The following is a 20,568-nucleotide window of genomic DNA, read 5'->3' on the forward strand; positions in this document are numbered from 1 at the left end:
CTAGCCCTAGCCCTAGCCCTAAAGTCCTAACAGTTCTACCCCCTAAAGCCCTAAAGCCCTAACAGCCCTAGTCCTAGCCCTAGCCCTAAAGCCCTAAAGCCCTAAAAGACCGAGCCCTAATAGCCCTAGCCCTAGCCCAAGGCCTAAAGCCCTAAAAGCCCTAGCCCTAGCCCTAGCCTTAAAGCCCTAGCCCTAGCCCTAAAGCCCTAACAGCCCTAGCAATTAAGCCCTAATAGCCCTAGCCCTAACCCTAGCCCTAAAGCCCTAACAGCCCTAGCTCTAGCCCTAGCCTTGAAGCCCTAGCCCTTGCCTTGAAGCCCTAAAACCCTAACAGCCCTAGCAATTAAGCCCTAATAGCCCTAGCCCTAGCGCTACCCCTAAAGCCCTAACAGCCCTAGCCCTAGCCCTAGCCTTAAAGCCCTAGCCCTAGACCTAGCCATAAGAGCCCTAGCCCCAGCCTTGAAGCCCTAGCCCTAGCCCTAGCCCTAGCACTAGGCCTAGCTCTAGGCCAAGCCCTGAAACCCTAACAGCCCTACCCCCTAAAGCCCTAAAGACCTAACAGCCTTAGCCCTAGCTCTAGCTCTAAAGCCCTAAGGCCCTAACAACCCTAGCCCTAGCCCTAAAGCCCTAACAACCCTAGCCCTAGCCCTAGCCTTAAAGCCCTAGCCCTAACCCTAGCCCTAAAACCTTAACAGCCCTAGCAATAAAGCCCTAACAGCCCTAGCCCTAGCCCTAACCCTAACAGCCCAAACAGTGCTAGCCCTAGCCCTAGCCCTAAAGCCCTAACAGCCCTACCCCCAAAAGCCCTAAAGCCCTAAAGCCCTAAAGCCCTAACAACCATAGCCCTAGCCCTAAAGCCCTATCAATCCTAGCCCTAGCCCTAGACGTATAGCCCTGAAGCCCTAACAGCCCTATCCCCTAAAGCCCTAAAGCCCTAACTTCTCTAGCCCTAGTCATAAAGCCCTAAAGCCCTAACAGACCGAGCCCTAAAGCCCTAACAGCCCTAGCCCTAGCCCAAGCCCTAAAGCCCTAACAGCCCTCGCCCTAGCCCTAGCCTTAAAGCCCTAGCCCAAGCCCTAGCCCTAAAGCCCTAACAGTCGTAGCCTTAGCCCTACCCCTAGAATTAGCCCGAACATCTGTAACACTAACCATTACAGGCATGGCCCTACACATATCCCTAACAGCCCTAGCCCTATCCCTAGCCTTAAAGCCCTAGCCCTATCCTTAGCACTAAAGCCCTAACAGCCCTAGCCCTAAAGCCCTAACAGCCCTAGCCCTAGCCCAAGCCCTAGCTCTAGCCGTAGCCCTAGCCCTAGGCCTAGGCCTAGCCGTAAAGCCCTGAAGCCCTAACAGCCCTAACAGACCGAGCCCTAAAGCCCTAACAGACCTAGCCCTAGCCCAAGCCCTAAAGCCCTAACAGCCCTAGCCCTAGCCCTAATAGCCATATCCCCAGCTCTAACCCTGACAGTCCTAGCCCTAGCCCTTCAGCCCTAGCACTAAACCCAGCTCCAGCCCTAGATTTAGTCCTAACAGCCCTAGCCCTATCAGCCCTAGCCTTAGTCCTAGCAACCCTAGCCCTAGCACTAACACTTGCACTAGCTCTAGCCCTAAAGCCCTAGCCCTAACCCTAGCCCCAGCCCTAGCCCTAGCCCTAGCCCTACAGCCCTAACAGCCCTAGCCTTAGTCCTAGCCCTAGATCTTACAGACCTAGCCCTAACCCTAGCTCCAGCCCTAGCCCTAGCCATAACAACCCTAAGCCTAATTCTAGCCCTAACAGCCCTAACCCTAACAGCCCTAGCCCTAACAGCCCTAGCCCTAACAGCCATAGCCATAGCCCTAACAGCCTGAGCAATAGCCCTAGCCCTAGCCCAAGTATTAACAGCCCAAGCTCTAACAGCCCTATCCCTTATCCTATAAGCCCTAGCCCTAGCCCTAGCCCTAGCCCTAAAAGCACGAGCCTGAGCCCTAACAGCCCTAACAGCCATAGCCCTGCCCTAGTTCTAACCCCTAACCCCAACCCCAACCCTAACCCTGACCATGACCCTAGACCCTAGACCCTAAACTGTAAACCCTAATCCCTCACACTAATCCTAGCCTAACCCAGCCCCTTAACTTGTTACCCCAAAATCCTGAAACAAACCCTTGGACCTTGACCCAAGGCTCTGACCCTGACTCTGACCCTAAAACCTGACTCTAAACCCTGACCCTAATCCCTGGCCCTAAACTCTGACCCTGAACAGTAGCCTTGATCCAAAACCCAACTCCTAACCCTGAACCCCTAAATCCTAACCCCCAAACCCTACCCCTAAAACCTAACACCTAATCCCTAAATCCTATCTGCTTTCACCAGACCCATCTAGAAGAGAGGAAAACTATTCAGTAAGCAATAGTGAGTAATTGTCTTCATACCTAATTGTGGTAGTCACAACTCTAAAGGTAGAATATGTGCAACAAAAAGGGGGCAGTAGTTTATCTTACATTCCAAGAAGAGAGGACCCTAGGACCATCAAGAGCAAAGAGCATGAGTTGAACATGGGACCCTAACCAGAGAAGCAGGGACACCAGAGATGGAGGCAGAGGTGATGGCATGGAGAGATTATACAAGTGAGGATTCTAGACTAATGGGGAAAAAAAGGTTGTGTGCTGGTAACCAGGAAACTGGCTTGCAGAATGTGCCCCTTAATTGTGTAAAATGATTATATATCCTGCATGGTTACAAAAAAACAAAAGGTTTATGGAGGTTTTTCAAAACTTTGAGATCTCCTTTTATATATATTTATTTGTAGATGTATATAAAATATTATAAACTGAACTGCCAAAAAGGATTGTATATTGTAAATATGTCACAAAGACTATAAAAACTGTGAATAAAATGATTTGCTTTTTTAAAAAAGGGAAAAAAGGAAGATGGAGAGACGGACTACTTCCAAATATTTTGTCACTGAAAACCTTTTGAATAACAGTGGAACACTATCAGCACCAGAATATTTAATACTGAAGAGCACCAGAATATTATCAGATAGTGTGCCAGAAGATGAGCCCCTCAGGTTGAAAGTCACTCAAAATGTGTATATAGAACAGCAGTCTCCTCAAAGAGTTGACCAGGATGATGCGAATGGAGTAACGCCTTTGGGACCTTCATTGGCTGATGGGGCACAACTCAAAATGAAGGGAAACAGCTGTAAACATCCATTAACAATCAGAACATGGAATATACAAAGTATGAGTCTAGGACATTTGAAAATTGGCAAAGCACCACACCACCACTCAAACTGCGTATAAAGGGGGAAATCATGTGCAGAAAACAAGTCCTGTGCAGTGAGTGTAGAGGTGAAATCATGTTTGGAAGAGAAACAGCAGATGGGAGAATATGTTATGTGTAGACGATAAACACCGTGCAGAAGAATAAGCCTTGTATAAAGGGAGAAATTACATATAGAGTATTCTGTGTGTGGAGGGATGAGTTTTGTGGGAAGTAACTGAAAAGCAAAATACCAGCGTGCACAGATCTCCATCCAGAAGGGCACCCCAAGAGATGGAAGTTGTGGGGAGATGAGGCATCTGGTCCGGCCTGACCTTCAGAAGTATAGGGACAAGGAGGCTCTGGGGCACTTGATAGAATCACCCTGCTTTGAGCACCTGCAAGCACTGTCCCCTTCGGCACCTGGTGGCCAGGTGCCCCAGGGTCCGCCTGATCCCCTGGTTGACCACCAAAGGATACCAACACCCAAGCATGATTCAGACAGCTTATATTGAGGCAGTAGCGCTACCCCCTGGGCTCAAGCCCACTGGGCAACCCTCACATTTGTCAGCTCCTCCTGGACCCCTGGCACTGGACCCAGAGCAGATAGAGTTCCTGAACAAGTTGGTGTTGTGAAGCGCCCTTGAATGGGTTGCGACCCTGTATAGGGTTTCCAAGGGTCAGCTAGTGAGCTTGAATCACCAACCTTGCAGGTCAAACGCATTAACCCACAGCACCACAGTCTGGCGCATTAACCCACAGCACCACACCAGGCCTCCAGAGAGGTCCCCAAATTCTCTCAGTCAAAGAGACCCTGGTAAACAGTGAAGCACAGAATACACTAGAGCTCAGGGCCCCTCGCTGCTCCCTGGCCACCGCAGGGCAAGTGGGACCTAGACACTCACTTCTAACAGACACTGAATCGCGGCTTACACAAGGAAAGGCATCTCCACAAAGCCAAGCCTGCACAGATACTCAACGCACAGTGCAGACTCACAGGGTGTGGTCTTTGGGCGCCTCGGCCTCCCAGACACAGCGCCCCGAACGGTAAGGGGATGGAAGGCCTCTGGCAGCGTCCCTCGCTTCCCTGTCCCAGCAAACATCTGAAGCCAGGTAGGGGTGGGGAAGGCGAATGAAGATGAGAGACCCTCCCCAAGACCCTCCCATGCAAGCTCCACACAGCGTCGCAGGGGGACTAGCGTGTTCAGCCTGGGAGAGGATACCCCCCACCAGGGTCCCCGCATATGGTACCTTTTAGAAAGCAGAACACAACCTCCTTCCACACCAAGCAGCAGGTTCAGTTCCTGTGAAGCTCACTGTAGGCAGTCCCCCTGGTGAACTAGAGCCCATGGCAAACAAAGCTCCCAGCCCCACCCAGCAGCCCAGGTGAAGGCAGTCTAGGTGAGGGAGGCGTCTAAGAGAATGGAGAACGTACAGGTGTGGAGGTTAGCAGGTGGGAAGGGTTAGGGTTAGTCAGGAGAAGATGCACCTGTGTGAATGACTGGTGGTGCACTGGTTAAGCGCTTGGATGAAACCCTAAAGTTGGGCTTCTGGAATCCACCAGCCACTCATGGGAATAAAGAACTGAGGATTGGCTCTCGTAAAGACCCAAAAAATAAAAAAAAACAAAAAACAAAAAACTGACACTTACTCACACAGGACACAAAAATGGCCCCACACATGTTCCAAAGGGATCATCTCCAGGGCAGCAAACTCTGTCATGGTTAGAATGTTGTCCCTGGTACGGTGGTACCCTCCTTCTAAAGAACTGGGAATGGTACAATTCCACACAAAAGAAGTTAAAGAAACAAGAGACTTAAAGAAACAAAAAAATGGGCTTATTATAAGCAAAGACAGTCTTACACAGAGACCACCTACCTAGGAAAAGAAGAGGCGGTGGAGCCCAGAGTCCAATTGACTTCCTCTTTAGTTCTCCTTTGTTGGGGACGTGGTTCCAGGGCCCAAGTAGCCAATCCGGGTAATTGATCCATATACAGTTTCCTGAGTCTCGTCTTTTGGGATTCACTGTATCAGCAACAATTTCTCCTTACAGCAGTATCCCCTCTGACCTACCTTTCTTAACTATTTCTGCTTGCAACAGTTGCCCCTCTGACCTACCTCTCTAACCTACCCCTCCTAACTAACTTTAGTGCCTCTAGCAAACAGTCGTTTTTCTTTCCCACCCGCTTCTCCAACACTCCCCATTGCTGATGTTGCTTCATTTCCCGCTGAGACCCGCCATAACTAGAGCTACTTGAAACCCTCTTCTTTCCCTATTCTAACTACCAAATACTCCACATCTGTCTCACACACAGGTTTGTGGGTTCGGACAGCCAACCTTTCAGTTAGCAATCCCGCGTTTTAACAAATTCGCCATCAGGACTGCTTCCCACAAATTCACTGCTGTAGACTTGATTCAGACTCATAGCCACCCTGAAGGACAGAGTAGAACTGCTCCCTAGGATTTCCTCACCTGTCAGTCTTTACAGGAGCTGGCAGCCTTATCATTCTCAGGCAGAGCGGCTGGTGCGTTCGCACCTCCAGCCTTGCAGTTAGCAGCGCTGTGTTACTAGGGTTCCTTCCATAGAAGGCTGTTGTTGTTGTTAAGTGCCATGGAGTCCGTTCTGATTCATAGTGACCACCTTTAGGGTTTCTGAGGAGTGGCTGGTGGGTTTGAGCTGCCAGCCTTGTATTTCAAAGTGACCTTGCAGTCTGGTGCTTACCCTATAGTGCCACACCAGGCCTCCCCATAGAAGATTGTTGTTGTTAAGTGCCGTTGAGTCTGGTCAGACTCATAGTGACGCTGTATAGGGTTTCTGAGAACCACTGACCTTGCAGTTCAAACCAACCTTGTGGCCCAGTGCTTATCCTATAGTGCCAAACCAGGTCTCCCCATAGAAAACTGTTGTTGTCAAGTGCCATCAAGTTGGGTCAGACTCACAGTGACACTGTATAGGGTTTCGGAGACGTTGCTGGTGAGTTAGAACCACTAACCTTGTGACTCAAGCCAACCTTGTGGTCCAGTGCTTATCCTGTGGCACTGCACCAGGTTTTCAAAGAAAATCACAGCCTAGGAAAACCCTTGAGACACTTCTACTGTGTTGTTGTGTGCACTGGAGTCGGTTCAGACTAATAATGAGCCTGCAGAGGGTTTCCTGGTGTGCCGCTGTGGGTTAATGCGCTGGACTGCAAAGTCAGTTTGAACTGCAAGGTGGCAGTTCAAGATTGCCAGCCGCTCCTAGGAAACCCTATACAGGGTCACTATAGATTGAAACCAATTCGACGGCACTTAACAACAACAACATAGGGGTTCCAGGGCTGTAGTACTGGTGTGACACTATAGGGTAAGCACCACTGTAGGAAAAGCACCATAAACACTATACAGGGTGGATATGAGTTGGAACAGATTCGATGGCACTTAACAACAACAATCTTTAAAGGAGCAGAATGCCTCATCTTTCTCCCCAGGTGAGCTGGTGGTTTCACACAACCTCTGGAGCACACATGTACGCACACAATCAAAGCAGTGCAAAAAGACAGAAAATCAGAACTGAATGGGGTGTGATTGGGAAATGTTAGAGGTGTGATTAGGTATGACTGGGGGTGTTAGTGAGGTGTGACTGGGGTGTATTAGGGTTATGAGTTGAGCGAGGTGTGATTAGGTATGGATGGGGTGTTAGTGAGGTGTGACTGGGGTGTATTAGGGTTATGAGTTTGGCGAGGTGTGACTAGGTGTGGATGGGGTGTTAGTGAGGTGTGACTGGGGTGTATTAGAGTTATATAATTTCTGTAACTATTTCATCACGAATAGTTTTAAGCAGGATGCAATTGTCGGTATTAAAAACACACTATAGTGGTCGTTCTTAATCAATCATAAAACCTTTGGAAGTTTTGCTTATTAACACTAGTCACAGTGGGAACGTTCAAAAGGCAATGTATAATGCCGAAGGAAATACATATATATACATATATATATTTGTTTGCTTGCTTATTTATGACAACGATGTCTCATGTGAAAACGAGATCAACACGAAGCATAAAATACTCAAGAAGTGGCTTCCTTTAAAGCCAGAGGGGGAAAAAGTAAACAATGAATTCAGTTTTGGAATTTGCTGCTGTTGCTCAGTGCTGTGGAGTAGAGTTTTGAAACAAAATTTATTTAAAATAACGTGGTTTCCGGTCTGGGAAACGCACGGTTCTGTGCTCGCTGTTGGAGACAGCAGACGGGCTGTTAAGGAGGGAGCTTGATCCTCACTGCGGACTCGGTGGGTCCTGGGGACAGAAACACTTCTGCTCTCGCCGTGGGAGCGGCGCCCAGGTTGGTCCGCGCCCAGCGCCAGGCTGGTCCCACCCTCAGGGCGAGGCAGGGTGGGCAGAACCTGGACGGTTCGAGCGCCCTCTCGCGGCCGTCAGCCAAATCGCGGACATTCGGATTCTCAGCCAAGTATTTGGAAGTGGAAATTGTCTTGCCTTGTTGGGAATGGTGGAGACCTGAGAGGCCCTGAGATTAAAGGCTGGGCATCCTCTGACCTGGATTCAGATCTTATGGTTCCACACACCCGCCTTTCTCCATCAGGACCAGATTAATCACTGGAAGAACCTACAGAAAAACCTCCAATTCCCCTCCAGGCTTCCCAGACCAGCCACAGCCTGTTGGGGGCTGCCTGAGGTTGTAGGTGGTGGTGGTCGGGTGGGGAAGGGGGTATTATTATTATTAGCATGAAGTCTCTTGATTCAAAGAAAACTGGAGATGATGATGGGACACACACTCGGGACCCAGGCTCCTGTGTTCCCACCTGTGCCTGCTCCTCGAATGAGACCCCCATCTGGAGGCCTCAGAGAAGTTGTCTATGTTAACTCAGGTGCCTGGCAGCCACCCGAGCCCCTGGGTAACCTTTCTTAGTGCACTGAGAAGCTGGGAGACCACTTGTGCAGGCCGGTCATGGGTTCAGGGAATGAGATAGAAATGGTGGTCTCATAACATGTTTGCCAGACAGAACCAGCCTCCATAAGGTCAGGTATTTACAGAGGAAATGAACAAGTGGTTCTTTTTCATTCAAGTACAATTCATGAATAGGGGGAATTCAACCAAGAAACTTGCTCTAATATGCATAGGTACATAGTGAATCCAGGATACAGACAGGGATGGGAGATCAGAAGCTCAGATTCTGGATTTCTAAACTTGAGCATGTATCTTGTAATTCTTATAATCTTACTATTAATAAATATGGTTAACAATCTCCTGAGTCCTCTAATACAGATGAAAATTTCCTATAGTGAATGTAATAGTCCATTGATTATAAATCTAATTGAGTTTATATGACTTTCTAATCTACTATATTGTTGTTGTTGTTGTTAAGTGCCATCGAGTCTATTCCAACCCATCACGACCTTATATAGGGTTTCCAAGGAGCAGCTAGTGAGTTTGTACCACCACCAAGCTTGCAGTTCAAAGGACTCTGCAGTATGATGCATTAGCATACAGTGCCACACCAGGACTCCAATCTACTATATAGGCTTCTTGTTGTTGTTATGTGCCGTGGAGTCAGTTCCGACTCATAGAAACCCTGTACAGGGTTTCCGAGGCTGTAAATCTTTACAGGAGCAGAAAGCCTCATCTTTCTCCCATGGAACAGCTGGTAGTTTCGAACAGCTGACCTTGCAGTTCGCAGCCTGATTCGTAATCACTATGCTACCAGAGTTCCTTGTATGTATATTAACATATTTATATTTATTTATAAAGGAAACAAGGGTAAATTCCTACAATTTGATGAACTTGACTCATGGAGGTAGTAACTCATGGATAAGGAGTCTTCACATCAAGTATCAATGCTATCCCCTCAGTACACAGGTTACAATGGGACAGGCAACATAGACATTGGCTCCCTAAAATGAGGGGGCAATAAAGGCACGAAGTGACTAGCTTATAAGGTTTCAAGAGGGAGTTAGTTTAAGAGTGTGGGGGGAGGGGGAATTGTCCCCACTGAATAGTTTTCATCTTGTCCAGATGGGTCTGGTGAAAAGAGATGAGGATAAGAGTCTACAATTCAATAGTGAATAATTGTTATCATGACTAATTGCAACTGTCACAATTGTAAAGGTAGAAGTTTTGCAACAAAAACGGGGCAGTGATTAATCTTACAGTCCAGAAACAGAGGACACTAAGACCATCAAGGGAGAAGAGCACAAGCAGAATGTGGGACCCTATCCAGAGAAGCAGCAACACTAGAGATGGAGGCAGAGATGGGGATATGGAGAGATGGAGCAGCTGAAGACTGTAGATTCATGGAAAGAGAGGGACTAAGAGTCAGTAGGCAAACTTGTAGAATGTGCCCTTTGGAGGTGTAAATTATTATATATGCCTGAGTGGGTTTTTGGTGTTTTGTGTTTTTTCTTTTTTTATATAAAGAGCTAAAGTGAATAGAGAGAATATTAACTGATGGTACATGGAGGGGATTACAATCATTGTAATGAAAGAAGGTGTTGAATGTAAAACTGATGATCTGCTCTGGAAACTTTCACTCAATTCACAATAAAAACCTCAAAAAAAAAATTGTGGAGTCTAGTCGGCACACAGAGGGAGGGGAACTGGTGACAATGCTCAGGAGACGTGTGCACACGATTGTTTGTCCAGGAAACCAGTGACTTTTCATGTGAATATGAGCCTTTATCTAGTATGAGGAATTCACAGAGTCCAGCCATGGAGAGATACAGGCTTCTCCCTGGGTCCTGTCAGTCCTCAGACCACACTCCACATGCTCAGTGGGGGCCGCACCTCCTGGGCACCTACTTAGTATGGCACAGAGAGGGTACCAGCTTTGTCTGCTTTTGTTTGTTTTGTTTTGTTTTAAGCTCAAAACCACCAGTTGTTCCTCAGAAACTCTACACAGGGTCGCTATGAGTCGAAACCCACTCGACGGCACTTAGCAACAACAACAAAGATAAATTTAATCAAGACTTTGTCCAAAGTTCTAATTTATAAAAAATACAGGAATGGAGAAGCGGCTTAAAAGATGCCACATGGAAAGGAAACCCAGAGGAGGAAGGATAGGCCTGGACCATGGTAGGGAGAAAACAAGGTGACAAAACACATTTGTGACCACGGGGTTAATTTATACATATTTTTCTTAAGTGCAATAAGATACTGAGTAAGAGAGGATTCCTTAGGGATTTAGGAAGCTTGCTATTGGTAACTTTCCAAGAACTGAGCTATAGAGCTAATGGTCAGGTGGCTAGAGACAGGGACAGCTGAGCTGTAGAGACAGGTAGCCAGGTCGGTGATTACCTGGCTGGAGACAGGGGCAGATGGTGGGAAGGGTATGAATGAGTAGAGTGCACACATGCTAGGGTGATCCCTCCCCTTGAGTGGAGATAAATCTGCTTCTAACCAATCAAAAGAACTGGTAAAGATGATGGGACATCACTCCCGTGGTTACATCACATTTTGGAAGGCTCGGTCTTAGCAGACTGGAAGGAGAGACTATCCCACTGACCCTGAATAAACCCTGGCATGTGGTCTTCCCTTGGAGGGCCAGGGGACAGTGGACAGTGGACAGTGGGGCCTCCAGAAGCTGTGAGCAACACACAACCAGCAAGAAAATGGGAACCACAGTCCTGCAACTGCCAGGAGATAAATTGTGCCAATGACACGAGTGAGCTTGGAAGTGGAGTCTCCTCCAGGCAAGACTCCAGATGAGCTTAGTCAAGACCTGGATTATAGTGGTGAGACCACAGTCACACCGTGCCCCACCCCTGACCAGACACCATGAGATTCTCGTCTGTGCTATTTTAAGCCATTACGCTCATGGTGGTTTGTAACATGACAATGGAAAACTAATAAAGATGGATGGCTGAACAAAGATAAAAATATGAAGAAAAAGTAACAGGGTGACTCTTGTGGTGAGTGCTCCATGATCACTGTATTATTCCAGTTTCTCTATGTGTTTGACATGCTTCCTAATACAAAAGTGTAGGAGAGGGAATCCTCAATTCTGTGTCTCTCCTATTTACAAAGCGAGTGCCCAAGTCTGCAGGCCCTTCCCGATTAGCTCACGACCCTCATTCCATGCTGGTCCCTCCTCTGTGCACCTGTAGATCTATCTACCTATGTGTGCCTAGCATTGGACTGTTAGCCACGAGGTTGGCAATTCAAGCCCACCACCCATTCCATGGAAGAAGACACTGTTCGCTCCTGCAAAGATTTACAATCTCAGAATCCCAAAGGAGGAGTTTTATTCTGCACTATAGAGTTGGTATGTATTGTGATTAGCACAGTAGTAGTGTGTTTGGGTCCCTTCATCCAGAGTGTCCCTGCCTTTCCTCAACTCAAACCTGCTGAGAAGTTAGAGAGCAAACTCATGAGGTTGTGTGTGGCTATTGTAGGTGCTCCAGATGTCCTCAGATGCCAGGAGCATGACTGCAGACCAGGGCTTGGTGTGGAACAGGCATAAGACAGAACTATTAGCCTCCCCAGAGAGCCTATAGGCAATATCGGCATGGGAATCTAGAAAACAGGAACCAAAGAACATGTTCATGTTCCATAGCCCAGAAAGGTGCAGGGCCTTCCCAAACAAGCGTCTCTTGAGAAAATGTCATCTTTTGTTCTAAGTCTAGTCACTTTACTCATCATTCATTCATTCATTTGCTGCTTCATACATTTCTTTTCCTATAGTGTCTTTAAGTAACTCTAGAAGAAAGTGTGTCTGTCCGCATCATGGGAACAGGAAGTTAGTGGTAAGGTCCCATATCTGGAGCAGCTCCAGGTGTGGTCAGAACCAGGACACCAGCTGAATGCATGCAGCCACACAAATCTCCTGTCAGCCTTGGGTGAGCTCAGTCCGGATCCACTGATTTGATTATCAGGGTTCAGTCCACTGGAGCATTAGGTGGAAGGAGTGGAGAGTGATGGCCAGAGAGCGGCCACTCCATCCTCTGGATGTCCTCTCTTGGGCACACACTCTCTGAAATCACTTTCCTCCCCCTTCTACAATAAAGGCAGCTACCACAGGGTACACAGCATCAGGACCCGCACGCTCTCTCTTCTAACCCAGACCCGTGACCCTGAGCTCAGAAAGGACAAGTGTCTGGAGGCAAGACATCCAGAAACCAAAGCCCAGCTCTCTCATTCATGTAAGGGACTCAGATGGGGACAGAGTGGGACCCTTCATTTTGTTTAGCTCATTTCAGCATGGACTTCTTTTTCATCTTATCTCTGTGTGTATGGATTTTCCTTGTGAATTAGGGCTTTCATAATGTGGAGATTTTATTTTCAGTCTATTCCTTGGCCACCTGAACCCAGTGATGGGATTTGGGTTTCAGAGGCCCAAGCCTCAGTGAGGCTGCAGGGGCAGGGAGAGAAGCTCAGGCTGGGTGGGGCTTGGGACCCCTGTGATATCCCTAGTCGGAGTGGAGAGACCTGGGCTGACATCCTGGAGTTGGGATCAAACACTGGCAGCTTCACTACACACATGATTACATTTAAACACACAGACAACCCCAGTTTCTCGGTCCACAGCCTGCACGGTCACAGGCTGGGGGTGGGGGGTGAAGCTGATGTACCACAGACTTGTCTGAGAGGTGCTGCTCGATGCCACAGACCAGTCTTCCCTGTCAGCAGACCCCTAGTAAGGCCACTGTCCCCAGGAATGTCCCCATTGATGAGGGAGGGAGATGGTTCATGGGTAAACAGGACGTGAGCACCCACATCAGTAACCACAGTGCTTCACAGCAATGCCAGACCAGCCAGCTTCCTGCTCTACCTGTCTGCAGCCCAGGTAAGGACAGCTCAGGTATGGCTGGCAGGTGAAGGTCTTTCACCTGGGCCCTAAAACGCAGAGCTCCCTATGTGTTCTGGATCCCAGAATGGGAAGCTGGGTGGGGGAAGCCTCATTGGGCCAAGCAGCACAAGAGGGCAAATTTGAACTTGGCCCATGTTACCTTGACCTCCGGACTCGGCCCCGTCCGACCCAACTATGACTCAGGCTCCACAGGGCGCTTCCTGGGGGGAGAATGAGGGACTGCCTCCTTCTAAGCCTAACTCTGCCACAGCCTAGCATGCTTCAATACGAGTCCTAGTCCACAGGGAACACGTACAGTTTGAAAAGATTCCGAAATATCTTTTCACCACTTACTGAAGACATTTTGAAATTGGTGGTTGGTGGTTATTTGCTGTGGAGTTGGTTCTGACTCGTAGCGACCCTGTATAGGGTTTCTGAAGCTCTAAATTTTTACAGGAGCAGAAAGCTTCATCTTTCTCCCACAAAACAGCTGGTAGTTTCGAACTGCTGACCTTGAGGTTAGCAGCCTGACTTACAACCACTACGTTGCTTCCAGGAAGTCGGAGTGCAGATGTCACCACAGATTTAGCTATTTAACCATTTAGTCTTCAACCATTCGATACTCAAGATGGTTCTCAGATTGTGTGGACCTAGGGGCACTCCACCTCCATCCTCCCACTTCTGAGGGAGGTCTTTGGGGAAACTTTGAGGCCATGACGCAGGGCAGGGAGGCCCAGTTGTTTCCTGGGGAGTAGAGGGTGCACTCCAGTGACTCCCCATTCCATGATGCTTCATTCTTGCTGTCTTTGCAACTGTTTGCCCACCTGACGCCTTCTGATGAAACTGCTGAGGGGCCACGGAAGTTGGGTTCATTCAGATGCCAGGGGAGGTGAGTGCTATGAGTGAGTGGGCCTCAGCAGAGGGTGGACTATGTGGCCTGTGTCTTGTGCCCACCGTGGTGTCACGAGGCAGAAGAGACATGGGGTGATCCCTCCCATACACATCTCTGAGAATGAGGGGGCCCATTTCCCAAGAAAGTGGCTCAGGTACAGGAGGGACCTCTGGGTTCCTCCAGGTGTCCAAGGAGAGGAATTGACACCTGGTACCAGCTGTTCTCATGTTTCTGTGTTGTCCTCAGGCCAGGTCCAACATGGACAAAGAAGTCATGGTTTTCTACAACCTTACTGGCCCTGGAGCTAACCAGCCTCCTGTTGGTGTGTTTATTATCGAAAGGAAGACAGGATGGTTGCTTGTGACCATGCCACTACGCAGAGAAACAATCCCCAACTAGAAACTTAAAAGAGAGAGGGAGAAGCAGGTGGAATAGTGAGTTCTGCCTGCCAGAACCAAGTGCCTCCCCCAGGGGACCCCCAAACAGCTTTGTTGGGTCAGTCAGAGGCAGTTAGTACTGGCTGACAAGGCACTGGGTGGCAGAAAAGAGGGAGAATGCATAATAGATAAACTATGAAAAGAATGTCATGTTTCTTTGAAATGCCATTTCCCTGTCCCTGCAGGAACCTCTGTGGTTTAGGTCACAGCCACCAACCTCGATGACCACCTGAACACCTTACAACGCAGCCATCGTTTACTCCCTCCTCAGCCAAGACCCTGCCCTGCCTCACTACATGCTCACCATCTGGCCAGGCAGAGCAAATGCCCGAACCATCAGAACAGACTTACACCAATCCGAATGGCGCTGACCAGTCAACCCGGTCTCTGTGAACAGCAGCCGTGGAACTCCAGGATGAATGTAAGTGAACAGAAATGTCACACACACACGCATGACTCCACTGAGAAGGACAGCGAGTCAGGGTCCCCTTCTGCAGAATGTGCTGTACCAACAGCCACGGAGTGCCAGGGCCACCCAGAATGGTGCTGGGCTGACAGGGACCAGGCAGATCCCAACCCAGACAGACACCCCTCGCTGGGAGCTGACCTCTGTGAATACCCGCTGATGACTACTGTAACTGAGGGCCCAGGCTGTGTCCACTGCCATGGACCAGTGGCCAAAACCTCCATTGATAAATCAGCACAAGCACCTGTGTACTTAGATCATAAAGCACAGCCGCACACAGCCTGACAGTCCAAGCAACCGACTTGCAAGGTTCTAGCCTGAGAACGACAGACAGGGTAGGGTGGTCATCACTGTCCACTCAGAAGTAAGTCCACAAGGTTCTATGCTTCCCCAGCACCTGAAATCACTGTGCATTTGCAGTGTTGTCATGCAGACAGTGGTCCTCAGTCCTGGACCTGTCAGAACAAGCAGGGGCCTTTACCACCACTGACCTCAACACAGAAGGGGTTGGCCATGTCCAAGGCAGTGAACTCCAGTGCAGAGCCTGGGCCTCAGGGAGAGGAGGGAGCTTTCAACTTGTCCAGGAGCTAGTTTGGTTACAGCTGGTGAAGAATAACCATAGTACCCAGGTTTAAGTTAGAGGAGCAAGCTATGTGTCCCCCTCATGAGGTGTGATAAGGACAGAGGGAGTTTGTTTTAAAGAAACAGTGAGTTTAGGGTGCTGCTGACTGGAAATCTAGGGTCCCAGGCTACACTTGGCTGGCACTCACTCATTCTTTTCTCTACCTCTATTTTCACCCACTCAACAAATGTTCTCCTAGGAGTCTCTGGGTGATGCAAACGACGAGCTTTCCTGCTAAACTAAAGGCTAGAAGTTCAAGTCCACCCAGAGATGCCTTGGAAAACAGATGGGGCAATCTAGTTCTGAAGATTCAGCCATTGATAAGTCTGCGGGATGAAGGTTCTACTCTGAAACATGTGGGGGTCACTGACATTTTTTCCGCGCTGTTAGAAGTGATGGGGCGGAGGGGGGAGGGGAAGTGAGGAGGGTCAGATAACCCAATAAGGAAGACATGGCCCAGAAAGCTCTGCTTCCTCAACAACCCGTGTTACAGATGAGGAAACTGAGTCAGGGCACAGTCCGGATACAAACCTTACCTGGTCCCCAGAGCTCCTGTCAAAATCCTAACCATCCCAGGGAAGAACAAAACATTAGTTAAGGGCTTCCTGGTGGGAGACCGACCCGTGTGCGCCACTCCCATCAGCCTAGGCCACCAACGCAAACCGCAGCCCTTCTGGACCCGCGAGCAGTCGACCATCCCCGGAGGGAAACAGGAGGTGGGACCGAAGTGGGGGCGGTCCGTCCGGCCGCGCCCCCGCCCCGCCGGCTTCGCGATTCCACTTCCGCTAGGGAGGAGCCGCCGCGCCAGGCGTAGGTGTGTAAGTACTGCTTTGCCCGGGCGCTCCGGGCACCCCTACCTCCACGACCCTCAGTAAGAGGTGGGACGGGGCGGGGGTTGGGCTCGGGGAGGGGCTGCTGGACCTGCCCAGTGGTCCGTCGGTGGCCGAGCAGGTGGACGCAGGCGACCATGAGCTCAGGGGCTGCCCCGCGGCTGCGGCGGCTCCAGGGACACCTGGAGGTAAGGGTACAGGTCTGAGTCCCGGGACGACTCTAGACCCACCGCGCCCACAGCTTTTTGTCTGGAGACCCAGTCAGAGGTGACCCGTTAAGGAACGAGTGGATTGGGATAGCAAGACCCAGCTGCAACCCCTCAATGCAGATGGAAGGAAGTGGGGGGGGGGGGGCATGGGGTGAACCTGGTTAGTGGGGGCACAGGAGACAGGACCGGTGTTGACAGAGGGCTGGGCACTGTTTGGAGAGGACTCTGCCCTGGGGACTGTTGGCTCAGTGGCCAGTAGGGACACAGGCCAGGAGTCAAACAAGCTGCCACCCTCTCTCTGGCCCAGGGCAGCAGCATGGAGCCCCACAGCAGCCCGCTGACCACACACGTGCTAGACACTGCCTCTGGGAAGCCAGCCCAGGGCCTCCACCTATGTCTCTACAGGCTGGAGGGCCCAGGCCAGCAGTGGATGGAGCTAAGGAAAAGGTAAGAAAGGGCGTGGGCAGGATGCCAATCCCAGAGCACATTCAGGAATGAGGCCTGATGGGTGAATGACAGCTCACAGAACTGGGGGTACCCCCAGAGTCCCAACCAGGGGCCACATTATACTAGAAACCCTGCAGTCTAGAAAGCCACACACAATGTGTGACGGGAAAGACACAGGTCGTAGAATAGCATGAATGACACATTTTTTTGTTAAAAAGTTTGTAAATAAATTCTTCCACTCATAGAAATATGGAAGAACGTAAACTATGTGACTCAGATCATGTTCTTTCTCTGTATTAGGCCTTTTCTAATATGAATACAAAAGTCCATACTGCATCTGGGATTCTCCCAGCCCAGGGCCATCTGCAGCCAGGTCGGGTTGAGGGTTAGAGGTGTAGACTTGTTAGAGCCTGATGGGGCTTCTCATCTACCCCCTCTGTCCTCTCCACAGCTACACAGATGCTGATGGCCGCTGCCCTGGGCTTCTGGAGCCAGGCCAGATGAATGGGGGCACCTACAAGCTGTCTTTCAACACCGAGGGTTACTGGAGAACGAGGGGGCAGGAGAGCTTCTACCCCTACGTGGAGGTGAGGGCCCTGACTCACTGTAGCCTGCCACATCTGTACAATGGGCCCACTCTCCTGAGCGTGGGGAGAGTGCAGCCACCTGCTTTGAGCTCGTAGAAGAAAGGCATCCATGGACCCGGGGCCTCATTCGGGTTTAAGAAGGAACACCTGTGCTGCGCCTGCCCCTGGGTCAGCGTTTGGAGGGAGCCGGGCTGCTGTTACTCAGGCCGTTTCTCAGCTCAGGTTGTCATCTGAGCTGCCTCTCCCTTCACTGGGAGAGCTTTTCCAAGTCATCTTCTAGGTCATTCATCCCAGGGGACCCCTCCCCCTCCTCCCATCAAACCAGCTCTCCTGGGGGCTGGGGATGAGCTGAGCCTCACTCCCTTGGTGGTTTCTACTTCCTCTCAGGTGGTCTTCACTGTCACCAATGACATGCAAAGGTTCCATGTGCCCCTGCTCCTGAGTCCATGGTCCTATACCACCTACCGAGGGAGCTAGAGCCTCAGGAAGAGGGGCTGCTGCGGAGTGGGTCCCGAGACTGCCTTACCCTACCCCACCTGAGGTTTCAGCAAGCATTAATAAAGTCAAGTTGGCACCTCCCGTTTCCCATTGGGGTAATGAATTGGAATTGAGGCGGGCAGGGCATGGGGGCACCACCAAGAAGCCAAGGGTGCTGAGGTTAGGAGGGCCACAGAGGCCAGGCAAGGAGATGCACAGACCAAGAGAAAAACTTTCATTTGCCAACAATACAAATCTAAAACACAAAAGCCCACCCACACAGGGGCCCTGGATGGTTACGTTGGGGTGGCCACCAGCCCAGCTGGGCCCTGGCCCAGCATCTGCCCAACAATAGCTGTCTCCAGGGGCCTAAAGCCAACATTGTCCAGGGGGATTCCAAAGGCCAGGAGCTTGGCCTCGTAAGTGCGCAGTAGGTCGTTGTGTGCCTGCAGGAAGAGCAGCAGTTAGGTCGGTCCTTGGCAGACCTGACTGCCCCACCCCCCGCCCCCAGTGCTGGGAGGTGGGGTAGCTGGGCTAGTCTAGGACACGGCTTTCCTAGCACAGGAGTTCTGGCCACGGGTCAAAGCACAACCAGTGACCAGGGCCAGGACATGGCACTGTGAGATGTTCCAGCACTATGGCTAGACCCCACTGTCCAGGGAACCCAGAACTTCACCCAGACCTTGTGAGAAATGACTTGTGGCTATGGCTAGACCCCACTGTCCGGGGAACCCAGAACTTCACCCAGGCCTTGTGAGAAATGACTTGTGGGTGCGGTCCATCATCAGGAATATAAAGGCTCATGAGATTGTTAGACCAGGCAGACAGATTGTTGATTTACATCCAGGGATATGTAAGAAGGATGAATTGGGGGAAGGGAGGAAAAAAATCTGTTCTAAGACTAGGAACTTGAACTAAATACAGTCATTAAGACCATGGGCTAGCCATTTGGGCTCCTCTGGGAGGAGAGAAAATGAGAGGTGCTGGTAGAATTGTGAATGGGGAACTCAAACTGGAGGAGGTGCTTTTTCAAGATGGGAATAAAACTGTTTGTGGGCTGGCCATGTGGTGCATCTGCCAGTGTCTACTGGGTTGAGCACCCAATTTTGCAAACTCGAATAAAGAAAACCTCAAGCTCACTAAATTGAGTACAGATTGCATGAGTTGAGCGTTTGTCGGTACAGACATTTCTCACAGCCCAAACCCCAAGAGCTAGCCGACATGGTGCAGAGCAGTAGCGCAGCCACTCTGGTGGTACTGACGTGGAAGCTCTTGGGGGTACCAGGGCTGAGGAACAAACAACTGTGGAGATGTGTGCATCGGAGGTCTGCTCCTAAATTGTGGCATGAGTCTGTGCCAATGTGATCTTGTGGGGGGAAAGGCAGGGAGACTAAGAAGGGTCTGTTCATACTCCTAAAGTCACTGCTGACATAGAAACCCAGGAATCATGCGGCTCCCTCGGAGCTGAGGGCACATGACCTGGGAGAAAGGTTATCCCCTGGGATGCTCCTCAGGGCGTTCCTGAGCCCCACCCCTGTCCATCCATGAAGTGTCCACACCTGACCCCACAGAGGCAGAGACACAGGAAGACCAAGGACTAGTGCATGTGAGGTCCAACTTAGGCTGAGCCTCAACTGGCACAGGGGCAGGAGGGATGCCAGTGTCTCTGACCCAGTGAAGGGACTGGTGGAGCTGCCCTCAGAGCCAAATCCTCTTCATTAAAGGGACGGGTCCCCGGGGCCCTTCTGAGCAGAGACGCTGCCTCGATGTGTTAAGGCTTGCGGGGAGGGGTGCACTCCGTACCTTGCACACTCGGGCCAGCTCATACTGAAGGTCCTTGATGGTGGTGTTCTTTGATTCCAGGACATCCTGAGGGGAAAGCAGATGTGGACATGGGTGGGCGGGCTAGAGATGCACAGACAGAGCCAGGTAGGTGCTGGACCTAGGTCAGCGTCTTACCTGTTCCCATTTCTCATTAAAGGGGAGCCGCAGTCTGTATCTCTGAAGCACTCTGCAGTGCTGGGGGTGGAGTGTGCAGAGCCCAAGGACATCTGTCCAATCTGGCCACCACATGGGGATTCTTAGTCAAGTGTGACTCAGCCCACCACAAGGGGCCAATGACCATTCTAAAACAGCATGACACAAAAAGAAAGACTCCCAAACCAAAAGCCGTAGAAAATTTTAAAAATTAAAATTAAAAAAGGAAAACTCAAGGTCAATGTCGACACTTAACTGCTCTCTGGAAGACAGATGGCAAAGATGGGAAACTGTGCGTGAATAACTATGACAACCTGCCGCGTGTTAAAAAGGAGTCCTGGTGGCCCCATGGGTTCAGTGCTAGTCTGTTAGGGTAGCTGTTCAAACCCACCAGCTGTTCTGAGACAAAGATGGGGCTCTCTGCACCTGTAAAGATTTACAATCTTGGAAACTCTTTAGGGTACTTCTATTCTGTCTTACAAGGTTGCTAGGAGACAGACTCAACTCGATGTCAGTGGTGGCGGTTTATGTGCTATGGAGTCACTTCCGACTCATAGCAATCCTGAATAGAGTTTCCGAGGCTGTAAATCTTTACGGGAGCAGAAAG

General features: G+C 50.2%; 2 protein-coding genes across 2 annotated transcripts in view; one reads left to right on the forward strand and one right to left on the reverse strand.

The window, feature by feature from the left end:
- Positions 1-16,401: 16,401 nt before the first annotated feature.
- Positions 16,402-17,984, forward strand: LOC102815809 (5-hydroxyisourate hydrolase-like). The gene is made up of 4 exons (XM_006860087.1): positions 16,402-16,458; positions 16,781-16,920; positions 17,372-17,507; positions 17,895-17,984. Exons 1-4 carry the CDS (start codon positions 16,402-16,404, stop codon positions 17,982-17,984), a joined length of 423 nt encoding a protein of 140 aa, XP_006860149.1.
- A 296-nt stretch (positions 17,985-18,280) lies between these two features.
- Positions 18,281-20,568, reverse strand: part of GAS8 (growth arrest-specific 8) — a 33,123-nt gene continuing 30,835 nt past the window's right edge. The window contains exons 9-10 of the mRNA XM_006860088.1: positions 19,788-19,853; positions 18,281-18,430 (exon numbers count right to left, since the gene is read on the reverse strand). Of these exons, the coding sequence (XP_006860150.1) occupies positions 18,281-18,430; positions 19,788-19,853 (216 nt within the window). The remainder of the gene's footprint in view (positions 18,431-19,787; positions 19,854-20,568) is intronic.

The sequence above is a fragment of the Chrysochloris asiatica genome, unplaced genomic scaffold (genome assembly GCF_000296735.1).
Source record: "Chrysochloris asiatica unplaced genomic scaffold, ChrAsi1.0 scaffold00037, whole genome shotgun sequence".
NCBI lineage: Eukaryota > Metazoa > Chordata > Mammalia > Afrosoricida > Chrysochloridae > Chrysochloris > Chrysochloris asiatica.